The sequence below is a fragment of the Channa argus genome, chromosome 18, assembly GCF_033026475.1.
Source record: "Channa argus isolate prfri chromosome 18, Channa argus male v1.0, whole genome shotgun sequence".
NCBI classification, from domain to species: Eukaryota; Metazoa; Chordata; class Actinopteri; order Anabantiformes; family Channidae; genus Channa; species Channa argus.
The window spans coordinates 10,686,896-10,706,265 of NC_090214.1; the positions used below are offsets into that span (position 1 = coordinate 10,686,896).

Consider the following 19,370-nt stretch of genomic DNA (forward strand, 5'->3'; position numbering starts at 1 on the left):
CACAAATAGGTGTGAATACAGCAAAGAGCTGCTATATCCACAAGACACAGAGACAGGTGCACACACAGACAGAGACAATTTTCCACATTTCAATAAATGCCAAGAACAGAGATGACACTTACTCGTATCACTGAGGGAAATGTTATTGTGTAGACAGACATATCTAAAAGTGATAATAACAGAAAAACTTGTGCATGAACTTGTGATTGTGTGTTTCTACATTTGTATTTACTTTTATTGCTGACACCTTTATGCAAAGCGATAACGTGAGGTGCGAAGCAAGTCTGGGATGAACATTTTTTTGAAGATGTAGATTTATTGTACATGTAACTTTTTGCAGTTTATCATATACACACACATACTGTACACACAGTGACAGACACGTAACAGGTGTCAATACTGGCATCTTATGAAAGCAAGGCTTTATTTTATGTGTGTATCTCGTTCCAACACACCATCTTAATCTTATCTTATTTATTCCTACATTTTTGAAGCTGAAGATGTTTTTTTTAAACATCCACAACGCCCATCAATGCATCTCATTGAACGTCTTTGTGGTCTGGAATTACTGGAAAAAGCCACAAGTCAGTGAGAAATGCTGGGCTCTGTTACAGACATATTGAGAGACTATAGCCATTGTCCCACCACAATATGTCACTTTACCCCACAATATTACATCTGCCAAAAAGCAGGTATTTTTACTCAGGGTTGTTCAAGGTCTCTATGAAACTTGTGAACAAATCATTTATACTTGACTAAAGGCTTGAATTGAATAAGAAAAAGTTCAGTGATCTAGGATATAAACTTTGTTGCCAAGGGAAACAGCTACTGTAGGTACCGCAACCTCTGGGTTTACCAGTAACCAAGTTCGGTGCTAGTAGGTAGATTTAGGACAGACATTGTGTGGCTGTTTTTCTGTTTGCACAGTCAGCCAGCTGTGGGCTAGAGCTACATATTTACCTTACAAACATATGGTTAGTATCAATCTTCTCAACTAACTCTCAGCAAGGAAGCGGCAATATTAGCACATTTCGCTAAGTGCTGCACTCTTTCTGGAAGTATCAGTACAAACAATCATGGATTTCCAACAATGCATGTAGTGAGTTCTCACAATTTACTCATGTGGTGCACACACACACACACACACACACATACAAACACACACACAGCTTCCATGCCTGACTGCTGGAGCAGCACATCTGCCCAGGGATCAAATTCTGTGTGGGGGAACCATATCCACATCCTGACAGGAAGCAGTGCACAGAAGGCTGGAGGAACTTGGTGCTGCTGAGGACCAACTGCTGCTCCTTAGTGCTGCTGGCACTGACCTTATTCTAGCACCCAGTTCCACACAGATGCTTTCCAAAGCTACAGAACATTTTCTGTTTATCTTTGAAAAATTGAAATGTTTTGATCATAAAGTTAGATAGTTTTCATATACCTTGGGATCAATTTGATCTTCTTTCACTGTATTGTGACTACTAGCAGCCAAATAGACTGAAACACCGAGTGGCTTATTAATAAATAAACCTTCCTACATTGAATTATGATTCTCTACATTTTTATATTAGAGGTACAGTTTTACAGAACATCCAAACGTATCTGTTTTACCTTTTCAGTTACTCCAAGGTCAAGGTTCTGCAATCATCAGTTTTTACCAGGCCTCATAAAATCCTTTAACACCATCACTAATGTAACTGAAGTAGAGCTTCACAAAAGAAAAGACTGTTGTTAAAACAAAACTAATACCCCCACTGAATGTTCCTACAGAGACATGCTGACATTTTCAGGTATTTGAAGATTGCTGCAAATGAAAACAACACACACTGTACTCGGAAAACAGCTCCTCAGAGAGTTCTGTTGATTAAACTTGACTTTTCAGGAGACCAAAGAAAGGTTTTAGTTGTGTAAAATATGGCATTGAATCCATATCCTTCTGTTTTCGATTAACTGATTGAACAGGACTATTTTTTTAAAGCTTGTAACAGTGGGTCAACACACTATATCTTACCTCCATAAATAATAGCAGTTTTTATTCATCTGAAGTGGATATCAGTGTTATAAGGGATGTGTCGTGGTGGCTGAGTGTTACCTTTGGCTAGTAACAGTCAGCAGCAGTTACACATCAGCAGCTTTGGCAAACATATATTGGGTTTTCATGGTCACTCTGTAGTGTTTTGTTACTAACATGAAACAAAGCGGGTTAAATAAGTAGAGCAGAAACAAATGTGACTTACACATTACCCTTATAAAAGGTATTATTGTAATTTAACCACACTGGATTTTATGTATTTACACTGCACTGCAACTGGGAGACTAAGGCAAAAGCTCATCCATTCTCAGTGAATCTCACCAGCATATAGAAACAGGTGGCAAATTGACTTTGCCACTTTGATTTATGGGCAACCTCCCACATGTTTTACTCATTTGGTCAACCTTAAAAAGATCAGATCACAGAGGAAACGGTAAAAAACAACTGGTGGCTGAAGTATTAGTAAAAGAAAGTTGACAGGACTGAAGAACTGAAGAAGTATAGCACTGCAGAAAGAGCTTTAGTTTGAAATCCTTCCAAAAGGCTCACAGCTTTATTTCACCTACTAGTTGTCTGTACTGACAGGAGCAATCAGTATCTATGCCTCCTGTTTAGAGAATCAGTGATTCTGTTTGAATTTCACTCCCACATCCTTTATACCTGTGTGGCTACTCACCCTCAAACTCACTGGACTAATATAGGATGGGAAATTAAACACCTAGCTCAGTCTGCATAGATAAGGGTAGAGGAAATTCTCTGAGGAAACATTTCTTTAGCAGCTGAGGTATTTCGTGACCAACTGTGAAAGTTACAGCCAGCTCTGAACCACTCAGTCAGTGTGGGATTTTACAGCTGGTCTTAATTTCTGGCACAGTTTCAATAAAGCATTTCTGTAAAGCAGGATTCAAAAATCAAAATCAAAATCACTTTGTGCCTCAATGTGAGGTTTATTATATTAATATATTTATTTTTTCATATTCATGCTATTTGCTTTTTCTTCCTACTGTTGAACTTTAAAGCGTTTTAAAGAACTTTTGTAGATAAATATACAGCTACAGTATGAGAAGTTTTACATTTTACCATAACGAAATCGTCATTCAGGACATATACAAACACAGTCTTCAGCATTACCAAATAACAAAAAAATGGATACACTATATATCATTAAATGGAAGATCAGTCACAGCTGTGTTTGTGTGTGAGTGTTTGTGTGTGTGTAGACCCAGATGATGGTTTTACAGCTTCACGCCAAACTGAGTTCAACAAATATTAAAAAACTAATTTGAAGCAATAATGTAATTAGTGTTTAATATGTGTGTAGTAAAAACAGGAAATTCAACCTGAAATCCAAACTATTGTTACGGTAACACTATTAACACTAGATAGCTCTCTTTAATGCCTTTGACCAGAACAAATGCACAAGTGTCATCTTCTTGACACTTGGAGCTTGGAGCCTGTCGACCCTCCCGGCCTGTCATAACCCTACAGGGGCACTGTGACACTTTTGGCATTCATCGTAAAAGACAACTGGCTGTCCATCTTCAAACAATTCAGAACATGAAGAGGGGGGCGGAGGGGTTTGGGATGGATAGGATGGGGCAGATTTATACACACCCCATAGTAGCCCCTGTGGGGATCATAATATTTTTTTCTCATTATAAATACCACAGGACAAACAAATACACAAATAACCTCTAAGTTAGCATTATTAACCTGCCACCTTAGACGAGTCCTGTGAAAACATGCTTTCAACTTGTAAATGCATTTACTAGTGTACCAACCCCAAGCACAAATGTACTTATTAACATATAAAAAACTAATTTTATATATGGTCCTTGCTCTTTTATATTTTTAAATAGGCATTGCACAGGAAACTAAAGGCCTCAAGCTCATATAAATACAAGAGATGGTGGAATCATCACAACACACAGAAATAGGAGCTATTGTCCAGCACAGTACTCACCATCAGAACCACAGATGCGTGATGCCAGTCCAGTCACCAGGAGAACAGCATGCCAGGCCCACACCACCACCATCACGCCAGCACCAACCCAAGTTGCCCACCTCCTCCAAATCTCTGGGGTGCTGCCCCAACGGACACCGCCGTGCAAAGAGGTGGAGATGGGAGATGTGTTATATCTCTCTGTGAAATTGCTTTGGCCTTCTTTCTGTATAAGTGTCTCTCTGTGCGAGTGGCTGCCACTTTGCCTCTCTGCACTCCCAGGAACTTCCCACAGCACACAGCCACCCCACAGCCTCCAGCACTACACCACTCTGACAGCCTGGGAGAGACAGACAGAGAGAGAGAGAAGAGGGGGAGAAAAGAGGGGGAGGAGGGTGTTACTTAGTTGCTTTCTCACTGTGCTATTTGTCCAGCCCTTTCTATGACCAGTTCAACAGAGGGAACAGCTGAGTGTATCTGAATCCACACATGGCCTCTCTCGCTCTGTCTCTCTCTCTTTCCCTCTCTCTCTTTCCCTCTCTCTCTCTCTCTCTCACACACACACACACACACACACACACTACAGATTTTCACATCACTTATACATAGTAACGAGAGCAGATCAAAAAGGGTCAGAGGGTGAACTAAGGCCATGCAAGTAAAAGGGGCCTGAATGAGGTGACAAAAGGCAGCAGTAAAGGCATCATGAACTATATTGCCAAAGGCAAACAAGCCCACAACATACCAGGATAAAGACATACAAACTACAGTTAAAGCTAATGAGTAAAAGCTTACAGACGACATCTACATGTACAGTACTTTGGCAAAAAACATCTGGAATCATATTCTGTAAGGCCGAGCAAATCGGGGCTCAGTATTGTTTGATGCATGGAACCGAGAACCAAGAGCACAAGTTGTGTTTGTGGTTAGTATAAGTGGATCAATGCATCCATCCATGTGTCTGACACTGCTTTGGATTTAGAGCAGGCACAATAAACAAAATTTGGGTTTAGTGGCTTCAGCATGTTCAGCGTGGTGTACAGCATATTTTGCTCCTCTTACAGTAAATGCAAACATGTTTACACTACATTTAGACAATATTTTGACCCATTAAATTTACAGCATATTATAAGGTTATTGGTCTACCAGATGTTACCAGTTACTCTCTGCATGTCACCTGTTTTTGCAGGGTAGATTTTTTTTCTTATTACTATAAAAACTTTTATTGTATTTTCTGTACAAGGAAAACAAACAGAAAATGTGATGGTGGAAAAAAAATGTAAGAGTCTAAATCTATCTCTAAGTCTGACAAAACAACAAAAAGTAAAAAACTTCTTGTCTGCCTGACTGTCCAAAAAAAAAGAGACACAATCCACAAAAATGAACACAGAAAGACGTAATTAACATCTCTGAAAAATGATGTATTATATATAAAATTGCAGCTCTGGACACGGGTGCTGAAAAACAAAGACTGGGCATTAATCTGAACCCAAGTGTCTGGTGTTAAAAATTGACATAGATGTATACATTAAATCACATTCAGTTCCTCATGTGAGCCTGTGTAAAAAGGCTGGAAACACAAACACTTGTAGAGCTACAACAGGGATCAGGTCATTACACGTTAGGTGATTAGAGGTGATTAGAGGTGATTAGAGCTCACACCTCAAGGCATCGGTACAACTTAGCAAATTCACACAAATCCAACATACAAGGACCCACATGCAAACATGCAATACCACAGAAAAAAATTATAACAATAGGGACACATTCCACTGGTGAAAGCTTTATGTGGGTTACAAGTTAAGAGGATCAACTAAGTTATTAGTCAGGTTACATCACATCCATGACACGATCTAAAAAATCGTAAACATCTCAGACATTTGTCAAATTTCCTCAATCACATGTGTAAGATCCTTTTAAGAGAAAGAAACTGTTTTCTTGAAGAAACAGATGGTTTATCCATTCCAAATGGTTGAAAGGAAGAAAAGAAAAGCAAAAAAACCAAAATGTCCCAGTCATGTTGAAGCAGTGATGGAGGAGGACAAAATAACAACAGGCAAATGGGCTTCTCCACCCCACACCTGTGGCCTCTTAAAGTCTGACTGGGTGGGAACAGCAGATCCCAGAAGCCACTTCTCCCCTCTAGTGCTCCACTAGCCCTTTCCCTGTCACACCTGATTTGTGCAGTGCTGTGTATTACATGTGATAAGTCAGCCTATTCTGGAGCACGAGTGCATGGGGAGCAATGTGAATGGGTCAGTGCACCTCACACACCCTTGTGCGCTCCATCAAACGCCTGGCGTGGAGCCTCCCTGTATTCTCAGACAGCCTACTCAGCCCAAAAGGATGGTGAGTCCAGGGGAGAGAGCAGCTCTGGTGGGGGGTCACTCCACCACATAAAGGGGTCGAAAGTGGGGCACACTGGTTGGAAAGCTTGCTTTCCGGGAAATTAACTCTTCACTGTGGTTCCTGTTTCGTCTCCTCCCTCTCTTAGTTAGAATTTAAACTGCAGAACCCATCTGTCATCGCACACATAGTTACAGGATGATTAATACTGCCGGAGAAATCATTCTGTCAGCACTCTGATCATTCGGTAAAACCACTATGTTTGTTGCCACTGGAATGAAAGACAGTCACATTAGACATGCAAGCACCCGCACACAAAACCAAATCTGCATTAAAGGGACACTCCATCAGTTTTATACTTCAGAGTTTAGTTTTCTCATCATGAGGTTTACTTCAGTGCTTATACCATGAAAAACTAGAAGTATGGTATAGGTTAACTCTTCTGAGCCTGAAATCTTAAAGCTTGGACTGTACTAGAGACAAAAAGACAGGATATCTCAAACTCTGCTGCTTTGATTTTGATCAGTTTTGATTTATTTAATGTTTTACTCTAATGCCAAAAAACTTCAAACTTTGCAAAACATGTAGAACCAAATGTGTGAGATTATGACAGATGAAGAGGAAATGATTCTTTGCAATGTGAAAGACAAGAGTCTGTAAATCTGCCATAGGTCTACAATCCAACTTGTTTAGGCAGAGCCCCCAGGAACAGCGCTAAGCTGTAGAGCGATTTCACCCATTGGCACTGTGTCAGAACTGCAAGACACACTCTGGACTCCCACTGGTCCAAAAAGACTTTCCTATGTACAATAATTACCACATAAACTGCTGTATCACACTGAATTCATTTTTTCTCCCTGGCACAAACACTCTTTGTATCCTAAGAATCCCAGATAATAAAAATGAAATGACACAGTTTTCATGCTGTTCATTTGAAGTGAGCAGGAAGTCATCTGGCTCAGCTACAAAAAGTCTTAAATAAGAATTCTCTACATGGGCCAAAAATGTGGGGAGCCTGCGGGGAAGAGACTGACAAATGTTTTCAGTCCATGTTTTATTAGAGTTAATGAAGCACCATCTTGAAACATGGCAGCCAGGTTTTTTGACCACACCCTGTCCGTTCTCTGACCATTTACACACAGCTCCTTTCTGACTTGACAATATTAGGTAAATTAAAAAAGATCAAACCAGAGGCTGTACCAACAAAACCCAAAAGTAGGACTCAACGTTTCTTAAATTTAATTTAGCTAAAAATGCACCTAGAGGACTGTGAAGTCCTCCTTCCAGTGCAGAGAAGGTTGAACTAAAACAATGCTACAGAGTTCCCGGATTGTGGGTGCTTCCCTTCTAGCTTTAACTGCTTGGCATGTGTGGGGAACAGTAATATTGTCTGGATTTGTTTTGCAGACTCTGTATCCCCAACATTACTCCTGCAAGTAGCCAGAGATCAATTGATGCAGCTAGGCTTTTTGTAATAATCTGTCTCCATTTCATAAGGCAAACATTTTCCTAGGAAATAGAGACCTTACGTTAATACTAGCAATAGCGGTACAATACGCCGTGAAAATGAGCCACGTTTTTATTTCAGAAGCAGACTTTAAATAAATACATACACCTTTCATCACACTGCAAGAGAAATGAGAAGAATGACTGAAAAGTCACTGCTATAGACTGTGAAACACAAAGCCGTGGCAGAACACAGATGATGAGATTACCGTGGGCAGAAATGGAATGCGTATCATGAGCGATGTTTCAGCCGCGGCCAAACTGACCTGCAGCTCTGTGAAATTAGGAGGATTTTCAGCGGCTCAGTGTTAACATTGCTGTCACAGAATCCTGAAAAGCAGTTTATTAGTGCGGCAGTGCAGCTGTCTGGCCCAAATGGGCCAATCAGGGTGCAAGAACCGAGAAAGCGTGACACCGTCTTCATCATCCAACAAGACAAATATCTGCTTAATCTCTTCAGTGATTTATAAGAAGCACTGATATCTTCAATAGCGCTGCGACTTTATGAGATTACTGTCATTATCAATTTGTATAATTAAAGAAATGATCGTTTTATCTAATGAGATAGCAGAAAGTTGTTGCCTTCAATTTCTCTCAAGCCCCGAGGTGACGTCTATGTATTGTTTGTTTGGTTGTCTTTGCAAATTAAATTGTCTTTATCTGAAAACAAGCAAATTGTTTATGCTATGATGTGACTATTTTTTTTTTCATGGAAACAAAATGGATTATACAATAAATTTAATTTAATTACAAAACACATAGTATTTAATCATCTACATCTACAGTAGTCATACATTTTCACACAAGGACCTCATTTAACAATCTAAATCAGTGTTATATATATCAGAAACCTATTTTATATCGGCAGTTTCCCAGCAGCCGTTAAGGAAAAGAAAGACCCTGATGAATATTCAAGATTCACACAATAGTAGGGCCAAATCACTTTAGTGAGATTGATGCTTTGAAGTCCCAAAGAATGCTGAGGGCGAAGAAAAACATCATTCATAAGGAGTGAAAAGGCTGTCACAGCAAGAGTCTCCCTCCTCTCCCTCCCTCTGTCTGTCACGCTGTCTCATTCTCTCACTCCATCTGTCTCACTGTCTTTTTCTTTCATGATGTGACAACGTAGTGAGATATTGAAAACCACTGAAACATAATCACTTCTGTTGAATTGTTTTTCTCTGCCAAAAAAATCATTTAGTCAGGCAGTACGATTTCACCCTGCAAACTTGCTCAGTTTTGGAGACTTACGTCACGATTGCCCTTCAATCAAACACTTTGAACTCCTGGTCTTAACTTTCAAAGTGGAAATAAAGTGCTTCTATTAGATTATCTCATGCTTTACTTCTAAATTCAGGATCTGTCCTCTGTCTTACTGAGGAAAGCAATGCAGGCAAACTGAGAATTCAATGTATGCAGCATTCAAACGTGCATAAAGTGTGCAGATGATAATTCAACTTTGTGGCAACCTGACAGTTCCTGTGCAGTGATTGTCTGTATCTCGTCATAAATGTGAAGACTTCTGTGATACATTTCACTCATCACTGCCTCCCAGCCAGTAAAGTTTCTTCCTAACTAAAGTAAACAAGAGATGGCATGTAAATCAGTAATATTCTACAGTTGTACTTTATGTACAAGATCACAACCCCAGTAACTGCATGTGGGATGAATACAATCTTACTTATAATAAATGTAATTGCACAAGTAGTGTTTAGTGTACAAAATTTAATTAAAAACTGCAATTCAAAAGTGTCAAAAATGCGTCGTTGTTGTTTTTTTGCATTCTATATGATGGTAAATTAATTTGATGACTTTTACTAAGCAACACTGCTCACAACCTTTTGATAAACGTCTCATTTCACACTAATCCACCTTCAATGGCTGCCTTTGTCAATGGTGACTTCAGGTGACTAAAGGCGCAATGCATATCTTGCACATCAGCTTTATTGCATGTAGACTATACGATGACAGTCACTAAATCATAGGCTGTGATGCAGGCCAAGTGTGTATCACTACAGCTGTAAACAATGAAGCGAAGCAAACACTGAGCTCTTACATTAGGATTATTTAAAAGAGGACTAAGGGGAGAATGTGGACCTGGTGGTGGCTAGTGAAACCCACCTTTACAAAGCCCATAAACCCAATAGCAATAGTCATAACCTATTGGTTTGGTTTGCTAATTTAATTACTGTGAGGCTGTCTAATACTCAAAAACTGTCTCCAACCACAGTATGGCTATTTATGAGAAGGAGGCCAGATGGACTCAAAGCCTTACAAATAACTTAAATAGATAACGCTGTGTCACACTGAACACCATTTAAACTATAAACTGTAATTGTAAAACAATTGCTTTAATGATCAGTAGTACATTATGTACATTTGTAATTCAATATGTTCGTGTTACAGAAAATTTTGGTACATTTTTTCCACTATCCTATTCTGTTGTTACAAGCTCAGAATATAAAGCTAAACACATTTATTATTGTACTGAGTCTTGTGTTGAACAAATACTGTACAGCTGTTAATGAAAAAGTAAAAGCTAAAATTTCTGGTAAGCTTAAAAATACCCGATCAGATTTCTAACTACTTTTCTTTTTACCTATTGATGTAGCTTCTTCCTAAGTACCTTATCAAATAACTCGGTGGAGCATAAATGTTGTAATCTCTTTATATTTGACTACTAACACTGAAGCTAACCGAAAGGCTGCGATTACAACAATGCACAAGGCCCTTTTTGTGGACCAACTGGTGACTGCACCTGAAACACACCTGTTGCTCAGATTTCACCCATGGGCCCAGTGGTTACAAAACAGCCACACAACCTTACAGATGGATTCCATGTAAATAAGTGTCTGTCTGGCTCAGAAGGTGCTGTTAAGAAAGTGTTCTGTGATTTTCCATGGCCGAGGTAACATCGCGGACTGGCCAAGAGCAGCAGAATAAAATCCTTCCCCCCCTCTGCCTCTCCCAGTCTCTCTCTCAGTCTCTCTACCACTGAAGGTCACTGGGCCAGGCCTTGCTGAATCTCTGAGTAAGCCTCCTTGTTTTTGTCAGCAGGCCTGGCTGCCAGTGAACTGTACTTCAGTTAATTCCCTCACAACTCTGTTCCCATCCATTTTCAGGCCACTTGATGACTCTGCTCTGGCATCGTACATACTCTAATAGTACATGCTCACACTGCAGACATGTACCAACCAAAGGCAACATTTTGTTGAAATAACACTGGGCAGCAGTGTGTAAACTATAATTAATCATTCTGACCTGTTGGGAAAGGCAACTAAAACATTAGGAGAAAAAAGTATGTAAGCAATATTTTACACATTTGACATAACATTGGCGGAAAAAGAGTTTCAGCCTAGTTAAGAGTTAAATTAGCCTAAAAAAGTTACCAAAGTTCACCAAAACACCGTGACACGATGATGGTTCTGAGACACAATGACACAACCAATCAAAGTTCTTAGTGGCAAAGGGTTTAAAGAGAAGAAAGTCAACAACATAATTTAGACAATTTATCACTTTCCAACTACCCATAGCAGCTTTGTCAATTAGATTATTTTGCTAAATAAGGATCACGCATTTCTTACTAATGCAAAGAAGCAACAAGTGCTCTTAAATCAAAGCAAGTGTTAGAGGGGATTTTCCTGGACATAGACTTTGTGTAGCAGGAATTGGGAAACCAAGGCTCTTCCTGCTAAGTCAACCAGGAGCATTTAATGAAGGGATTGTTACCGAGTGTCTGCTGGGCTGAAAACCAAAGGGTCTAATTAACGGGTTTCTCTGACGGTCAGACTAAGCAGACAGCAGGGGTCAAGACGCTGGCCCACAAACTAGCTGTGACCTTCACACCTGCCTGGTTGTATTAAACTGCAACATGTCTGTCTACAGTGGACACACTCACACTCACACATCATTGACAATCTGGTGCCTTACCACACACCCGCACAAACACACATACACACACAGAAAAAGGGAGAGACAGATGCAGAAGTCAGATAAGTGGAACTGCAATCGTATGATCCTATGATACCTATTTCAGTAAATGCATCAGAGGAAATGAAATGTGGGGCAAGGTCCTACCATGCAGATCAGAATCAAGTTATACCTTAAAACCTAATTTCTAGATTGATCGGAAGCATCACAAGGGGATTAAATGGCAGGTAGACAGCATTTGTGTAGAGGTGGTATCAAATTTCCCTATACATAGAGAGAGATGATTTGACTTATAGCAGTTACTGGTGTTACAAAAAGAACCTTGACAATAACCACAATAACTGAAGGCCGGCAGAGTGTGTCAAAAGTTCATGCCCTCCTTCCACTGTTCAAACTGCATAAACAAGGACAATCACCTGGTGCGAGCTGCAGCCGTGCCCCTAACAAGACTGATGGCCACAGGTTGACTCCCCCTGCCTCTTGCTCCAATTAGTCCTGCTAGCTACTGAAAAGCTAAAAAAAACAAAACACCAGAGAGGAAGTGACAGGAAAGCAACAGGGTCAAAGGAATTAATAAAAAGAAGAATAAAATAACTGAATGTACATGTGTCAATTTCTGTGGGAGAAAGGGAGAAAATAAGTAGGGACAATACAGGAGTTTATGGTTGAAAGATGGCAGAATTTTAGAACAGAGGAGAAAACATTACATATGAGTGACTTGTTTGGTGTCTATATAGCTTGAAGTAAGTCACCCAGAGCACTTGCTTCCTCTAAGGTTCAGAGGAGGCTGTAGTAATGGGAATGGTGGTGTATTTACTATATCACATGCTCTTTAACAAGCACTAATTGTGTGTGCGCAATGAGCTCGTGCAGGAATGTCGTATCAAAGCTCCAGGAAGTGTTTAATGAATAGAACAGCTGGACGACATGGTTTGTATCAAAACTGTCCAAAATGATGTAAACTGGAAAGTGTGAGTCTGAGGTTGCTGGGACATACTAAGAAATTAATGAGGGTGTAGTCACCTTCAAAATGGTCTACTTTAATTCCTAGTTTCAAAGAAGTTAATTGGTTAAAATTTCACAAAATGTTTAGACTTATGTGAATTATAGTGGCATATTTTTTGCTGGAAAAGAAAACTGATCATTGTAATTTCTAGAACACAAGGGCTCAACACAATGCTTTTGTAAAATGAAGATAAAAGGTTGACAACAATAATTGCGTTACTGACTTAGCCAATCCTTTTCGGTTTTTCCCTCAAAATCGTTAACCTAAATAATGAATCTTTCAACTTTGTCATCGATAGAGCAAGAAAGAACCAGAAAATGTAAAGACGCAATGATCCCTGCACAGGTGGAAACGAATGGTTTCTGTCCTGACAGATTGTGAACAACCAGATTGAGATTAGATATAAAGTCAGTTATTTATTTTACCAATGCTTCAATTATGCTTCAATGCAAACAGTACTCAGAGACAGTATTTGGGGATTAAATATCATAATTTATTCCTGTTTCAGTGCACAACCAGGAAGTTTTAGCTCACCCTCACTCCCATTAAAAGCAAGTGTCTTTGAATGTACAGACAAACTGTACTAGAAACAATCAGTGCAAATGGGCTCCATGTACCAACAGCATATCTGAAGAAATAAAAAGCCTGTAGATTATTCATCACAGTCTTTTGCACACTGGAATCTTTATATATGCTCCCTGTCTGTAGTAACGCTTAAGGAAATGGATTCAACCCAACATTTGGAACAGCTACTTTTTATGCACCTCATGGACAGGTTGCATTTAAAAAGACAAATTACTGCACGTAGATGCCCCCAGAAAGAATGTGTTCATTTAAAACAGACACTCTTAGCAATTGTGATTAATGGTATTTGGATAAATTTAGTTTTATTGCTTTAAAATTCAGAGGGAATTAATATGAGGGCCTGGGCCAACACCTCTGCTCAAACTACCTGCTCTACGTTGTTGGAGTGTGATTTAGAGGGAGTGTATGGTAAGAGCTGGAGGGAGGGAATCTTCTGTGCATATTTTCCATGTGCACCCACACCCCTTACTTGGCTGCAGTGCTGAAAGCTTTATTGTGTGTGTTGTGACTCGTGTGAAGCCAACAGTGACAAAACATACACCCCAGTTTTCTTACTGTGTGGTCACTAGTAACATTTTAATAGCAAAACTGAACTTGGTACAGATTAGTTAGTATTTCAGAAAGATTGTGTTTCGTCAACAGCATAAGAGAAAAAAAAACAACTGCTTGTTCATATTATAAGATGTATTATTATCTATTGCAGCCAAACCGTAAATCCAAAAAACACACAAACAAAAACCTGCACATGATGATAAAGATCAATGTCAAGTAAAACGAAGAAGAGGTTCTTACTGAGGTTCAGGCAGCAGCTGAAGAGAAAGAGAAAATAACATTATCACAATTTCCCCATTCACATGCCAATTAGTTAAAGACATAACTCCTAATTCAGTAAATTAAATAAGCTGATTGTTTTCTGGACAGACAGAACACACAACAATTAACTTGTGTAATGTGTGAATCTCAGTTTTTTTTTAAACCAATCCACGATTTTAAGGTCACTTTTTTCAAGGTGAATAATGATTTGATCCTAAATAACAAAAGTAAATGGTCTGCACTTATATAGGGCTTTTGTACGTATTGGTGCCCAAAGTGCTTTACACTGCTTTCAATCACCTATTTGCACTCCGATAGGGGGGCTGCTATTGCAGCTGGCCTACACTCACCAGAAACAACTATGCAAGTTTGGGTTCAGTGCTTTGCTCAATGACACTTCAATATGTGACTGGAAGAGCCAGGGATTGAACCAACAACCCTGGGATTGGTTTGGCAACTGCTCTACCTCCTGTGCCAGAGTCACAGGCGGCATTGCACAAAATGCGTGCAATGAGAATATGTACAAGAACTAAAGCTGATGCTTCTAAAATAAAGATAAACTTTAAAAAATTCTATTATTTAGAAAACTGATGTTTCTAAATGTCTTCCTGGAAACATACCATTTAGCCACAAAAGTTTGCCCTTGTCAATGCTAATTCTTTGTTTTCAGCTTGGTGGGTCTAAGCTCCATGAGATGCTTCTTGTGTCAGTGATGGGTGTCAATAGTCCACCTTCAGTGCAAAAATGCATAAAGACAAAGATTCACCTCCTAAATCATTTCACCCAGAGTTGCATCCTTTTCCGTTAATAATCCCCCTTTTAATTACTTTCTTGCATGTTGGATTAATTGGTGACTCTAAATTACAGTGAATGCTGGGATAGGCTCCAGCCCCCTGAGACCTTGAACAGATTAAGTAGTTAGGATACTGGATGTTTGGATGTTACTTTCTTTCCACTGTGTGTCAACAGAGAAAATTAGGGACAAACATTTTTTGCTCTTTCACTTCTATTGTAACGGCTTTAGAAAAGTATCTACGGGGGCAGCTGTAGCTCAGTTGGTGGAAAAGTTGTTCGTGAACCACAGGGTCCGGGGTTTGATTCTGTGTTCCTCCTCTCTACAAACACTGAACCCTTAGTTACCCATAGTGTGCTATATGGTAAATGGTAGATGTATATTTATATAGCGCTTTTATCCAAAGCCCTCAACAGTGTTGCTTCTCATTAACCCTTTCACAAACACATTCACACCGATGACTTTGGCTGCAATGTGCTCACCTGACCCATAGGGATCAACTTAGGGTTCAGTGTCTTGTCCAAGGTTACTTTGACACATAGCCAGGAGGAACCTGAAGTCGACCCAATCACCCTGTTGTCTGTGGACAACTGACCTACTGAGGTACAGCTGCCCTGTACTACTTACTTAGGTTGCTTTGAACAAAAGCACCTGCAAAATGACTAATTGCAACCACTGTACAGTATATCCACTGGAACTGTCTAACAAAGCAATGGTTACATACGTAACAACATCACGTTCGCCATTCACATGGGCACTTGACCGTTGTTTTAAGACACTTTTGAAAAACTACAAACTTATCCTTTGATAAGTTCACCAATCTAACCTGCAAGTAGTCACTATGTCACCAAGATCCTATAATCACAAAAATTGCTGTGCCACTCTCGGTGGCAAACAGGTCTTAAAGGTGTACACGGTACAGAGAGTTTTGCGTCAACTGCAGGAAAGTACGTTTTTCATTTAACAAGGAAGTGCAGGAAAGTAAAGTATAAATGACACAACAAAAACTATATAAAATGAATAAGTCCATACAAAAGAATCATCTGTAACAGGTCAGTTGACTAAATACCTCTCAAACACACAGCGCACTGGTTTTTCAGGAACATAGAGCTCATTCTATCCAGGAGAAATGGATGAATAAGCCAACAAATATACTGTACTTTTAAGTGTTTCTCTACTCATCTGACATAGAAAAGGTGGTAGTCACGTTCCTGACTAAGTCTCTCTGTTACTGATGTGTGTGTGTGTGTGTGTGTGTGTGTGTATATATATATATATATATATATATATATATATATATATATATATATATATACACACATATATATATATGAACATCTTAGATCTTAGAAAGGCAAGGGAGTAGATGTTAGAATGTTCTTACGTATGAATAATACAAATGAAGGAACACTTGAAGTGTCCATTACTCTTTCCCCGATAACTGATCCATGCTATGGCTATTGTGTTTTTTGAAACACAATTCTTTCATGCGTGTCAAAGTCATACACATTACTTGTTTACAAGCCAGTAAACAAAAGATCATGTCTGCAAGGTCAGAAATGATAGAATGACAGCATCCAGAAATTAGTCAGTAACAAGTAAATATAAACAATTCATGTCTCTATTCTTTTTGTACGTTACAGTAAACCCAATTTTTGTGTTGCCCCCTTACACTCACATAGCTGCATGTTAATCCCTTATCTATGATGAGATGTCCTTGTTTTCAACCAGAAAGGTCTGAGTGAGTATTAAACCATCTGCTCCTGTGGCTGATGGGAAACCCAGGGGCCTTGCAGCAATCTTGGCAGGGAAACCCTGACTCTGGTTGGCTGGTTGACCCAGAGCTCATTTGTCAGTCAGGCACCCTTTCCCTTAATTAGGAGAAACAGTCCAACAGCTTGAGCTTGAGTTGAGCCTAAACAGAAAGATTCAATTCGGTGGGAAAAGTGTGTTAGTTTACAATTCGCAGTTTTTTGTCTGTATTCCCTCTCATGTATCTAGCACCACATAATTCACTGGAAATACTGACACCTGTTTTTTTGGGTTTAAAATGAAATTGTCTCTGCAGCTTTGAAGGAAATGTTAGATGTGACATGACATCCTGTTTCACAGATGAAAATGAATTTGTCTGCAGAGAAATTATTTATTATTTTAGGCACCACGTTAGTTTTTGATGTAAAATAACATAGTCATAATAGATCTTTTAATATGAACAAGGTAATTTGAAATATGACTGACTGGAGTGTGAGAACAACAGAAGACAGCTTGACGTTTGTGATGGACTATGGTCAGTGAAGGAGTGTCACATGAGATACACAATACCTAAATAATTCACATCTGTGTAAAGTTATTGAGCACTTTGGACATAATTCTTGTTTAGTGGTGTGGAAACTACCAAGACAATCAGTGCAAAACAATGGAGTCCATACCCATGTTCCTCTTAACTCAGTGCAATGCACAGATAATACAAGTCTGTAGGAGCCTAACATATTTGGACCTACACACAGTGTGGGTACAGTAGAATAGGATTTATTTATTTCGATGCATATTTTTCCATGGTTCCTGAACTAGATGGATAACTTTGTTTAATAAAAAGAAAAAAACTCTTTACTTGGATTTTAATATATACCACTACTTTTGGTATTTACATAAAATGTGCATCGTGAGAAAATTTATTGTGTGCATGACTGCTCTCATTTTATCAGTAATAGCTTATTCTGTGGCATGCTGACATGCGTTATTAGGCGTTCTAGTGCATGTAAGTCTCTCTCCCTGGAGAATGGAGCACATTAGATACAGAGCTATCGGTAGCCTTTCCCCCTGACGTTGTTGTTTGCTCTCTTCCAATGATAGCACAATGAAAACACAGGAAGCAGCTCGGAGAGCAATGGGGCTGCGATCGATGCCTCTGTGTCGGACTATAAGCTAGGTGATGTCTTAACGTCTCCCCTCCTCACTTCTCAGCCCCCGCTTCTCTGTGACAGGCTGTCAAGTCTCCCTCTACAGCTAATGTATCTGAATGCAGTGTTATTCAGGGCCGTCTTGCAACAGTCGATAAATACTGGAAATGCTATCCATCTCTGAAACATCACTCCTTCACTTACTGTAAGTGCGCATCACTGTGGGCACCGTCCCCACACTGCTGACAGGCAGGAAGACAACACCAGGCAGCCCGAGCTATGACCAAGCATCTTCGGATACGACCACAGACATCATTTCCACTGCTAAAATTGCAGAATACAGACGGTGTGTCTGAATTGAGCTCTCATTTTTAAAATATGAGCTGCTGTTTTACATCATTCAAGGAGTAATGTATAACCTACAAAATGCAATCCTTATGGATATAGTATGATAATATGCAGCTTTCTCCTCATACTGAAACATTTCTTGGCTTCAGGGATTGTATTTATTATTTCTGGGTTCCTGATTAATGCATCAAAAGTATCCACGGGAAAGACCTAATTCTGGTCTTCTAAATTAAAATCACAGTCCTATTGGTGTAGCTGGAGAAACCCATGAAACTGAATTGGGGTAAAACCTTTACACAGTGCACAGTCATACAAGGAGCAAAATTCTACAGCTATTAAAAAAATTCTACAGCTATTATGATTTTATTTGGACAAAGTGCTGTGTGTAGTCACTGATGTTCAGCCTTTTAACATAACAAAGGCTAATATAACTGTAAGTAGTCTGTCAATGCTGACATAGAGAGGTACACATATTTTACAGAGGTCTTTGTCTCATTTAAAACTCTCTATCCAAATTCTCATATATGATCTACACTGTGATGTAGGTCAAGAAGCACAAATCCTCTCACAATGAGAAAAAGTCTGCATTCACTTGTAAAGTCCACTCTGACTGCAAGGGAAAGCGTTGATATTCTGTAAATAATTGTGTTCAGTTGTTTTCTGCTCTTTGGACTCAGGTTGTTGGCTGTGAATACTGGAAACTTGTTGGCAGAAGCATCTCATTAGACAGTTTCCACCTTCAAACCTTCTGCTCACGCCATATTTTTCACAGGGTTATGAGACATATGTACGCTTTTGAAATATGCAAGCAATAGCAAATCTTACTCCTCGTGATCATTATTGTAGAGTTTAAGTTAGAATTGAGCTATAAAGGAAACTGGTTATGCACATAAAGGTACATGCAACATCAAAAAGGCAGAACGAACACGTGGAAACAGTGAAGAGAATTTAAAGGTCAAGACAACCATATTAGAGCTATACAGAGAAGTTATTGTTAGTTCTAGTGCATTAGATCATAAAATTAAATACAATGTTGCAATTGTTTTTTTTTTTTCAATATTGATTATATGCCAATAATTAGAATATTTAAAATAATATAGGGATCAGTGAAACATCAGCACAGGGTGTCACAAGGGTTAAGCCTATTCAACTTTAGTATGGACAGGATG

General features: G+C 39.2%; 1 protein-coding gene across 1 annotated transcript in view; it reads right to left on the reverse strand.

The window, feature by feature from the left end:
- bmpr1bb (bone morphogenetic protein receptor, type IBb) overlaps positions 1–19,370 on the reverse strand; it is a 44,254-nt gene that overhangs the window by 9,897 nt on the left and 14,987 nt on the right. The window contains exon 3 of the mRNA XM_067485172.1: positions 3,996–4,314. Coding sequence (XP_067341273.1) covers positions 3,996–4,068 — 73 coding nt within the window. The 5' untranslated portion in view covers positions 4,069–4,314. The remainder of the gene's footprint in view (positions 1–3,995; positions 4,315–19,370) is intronic.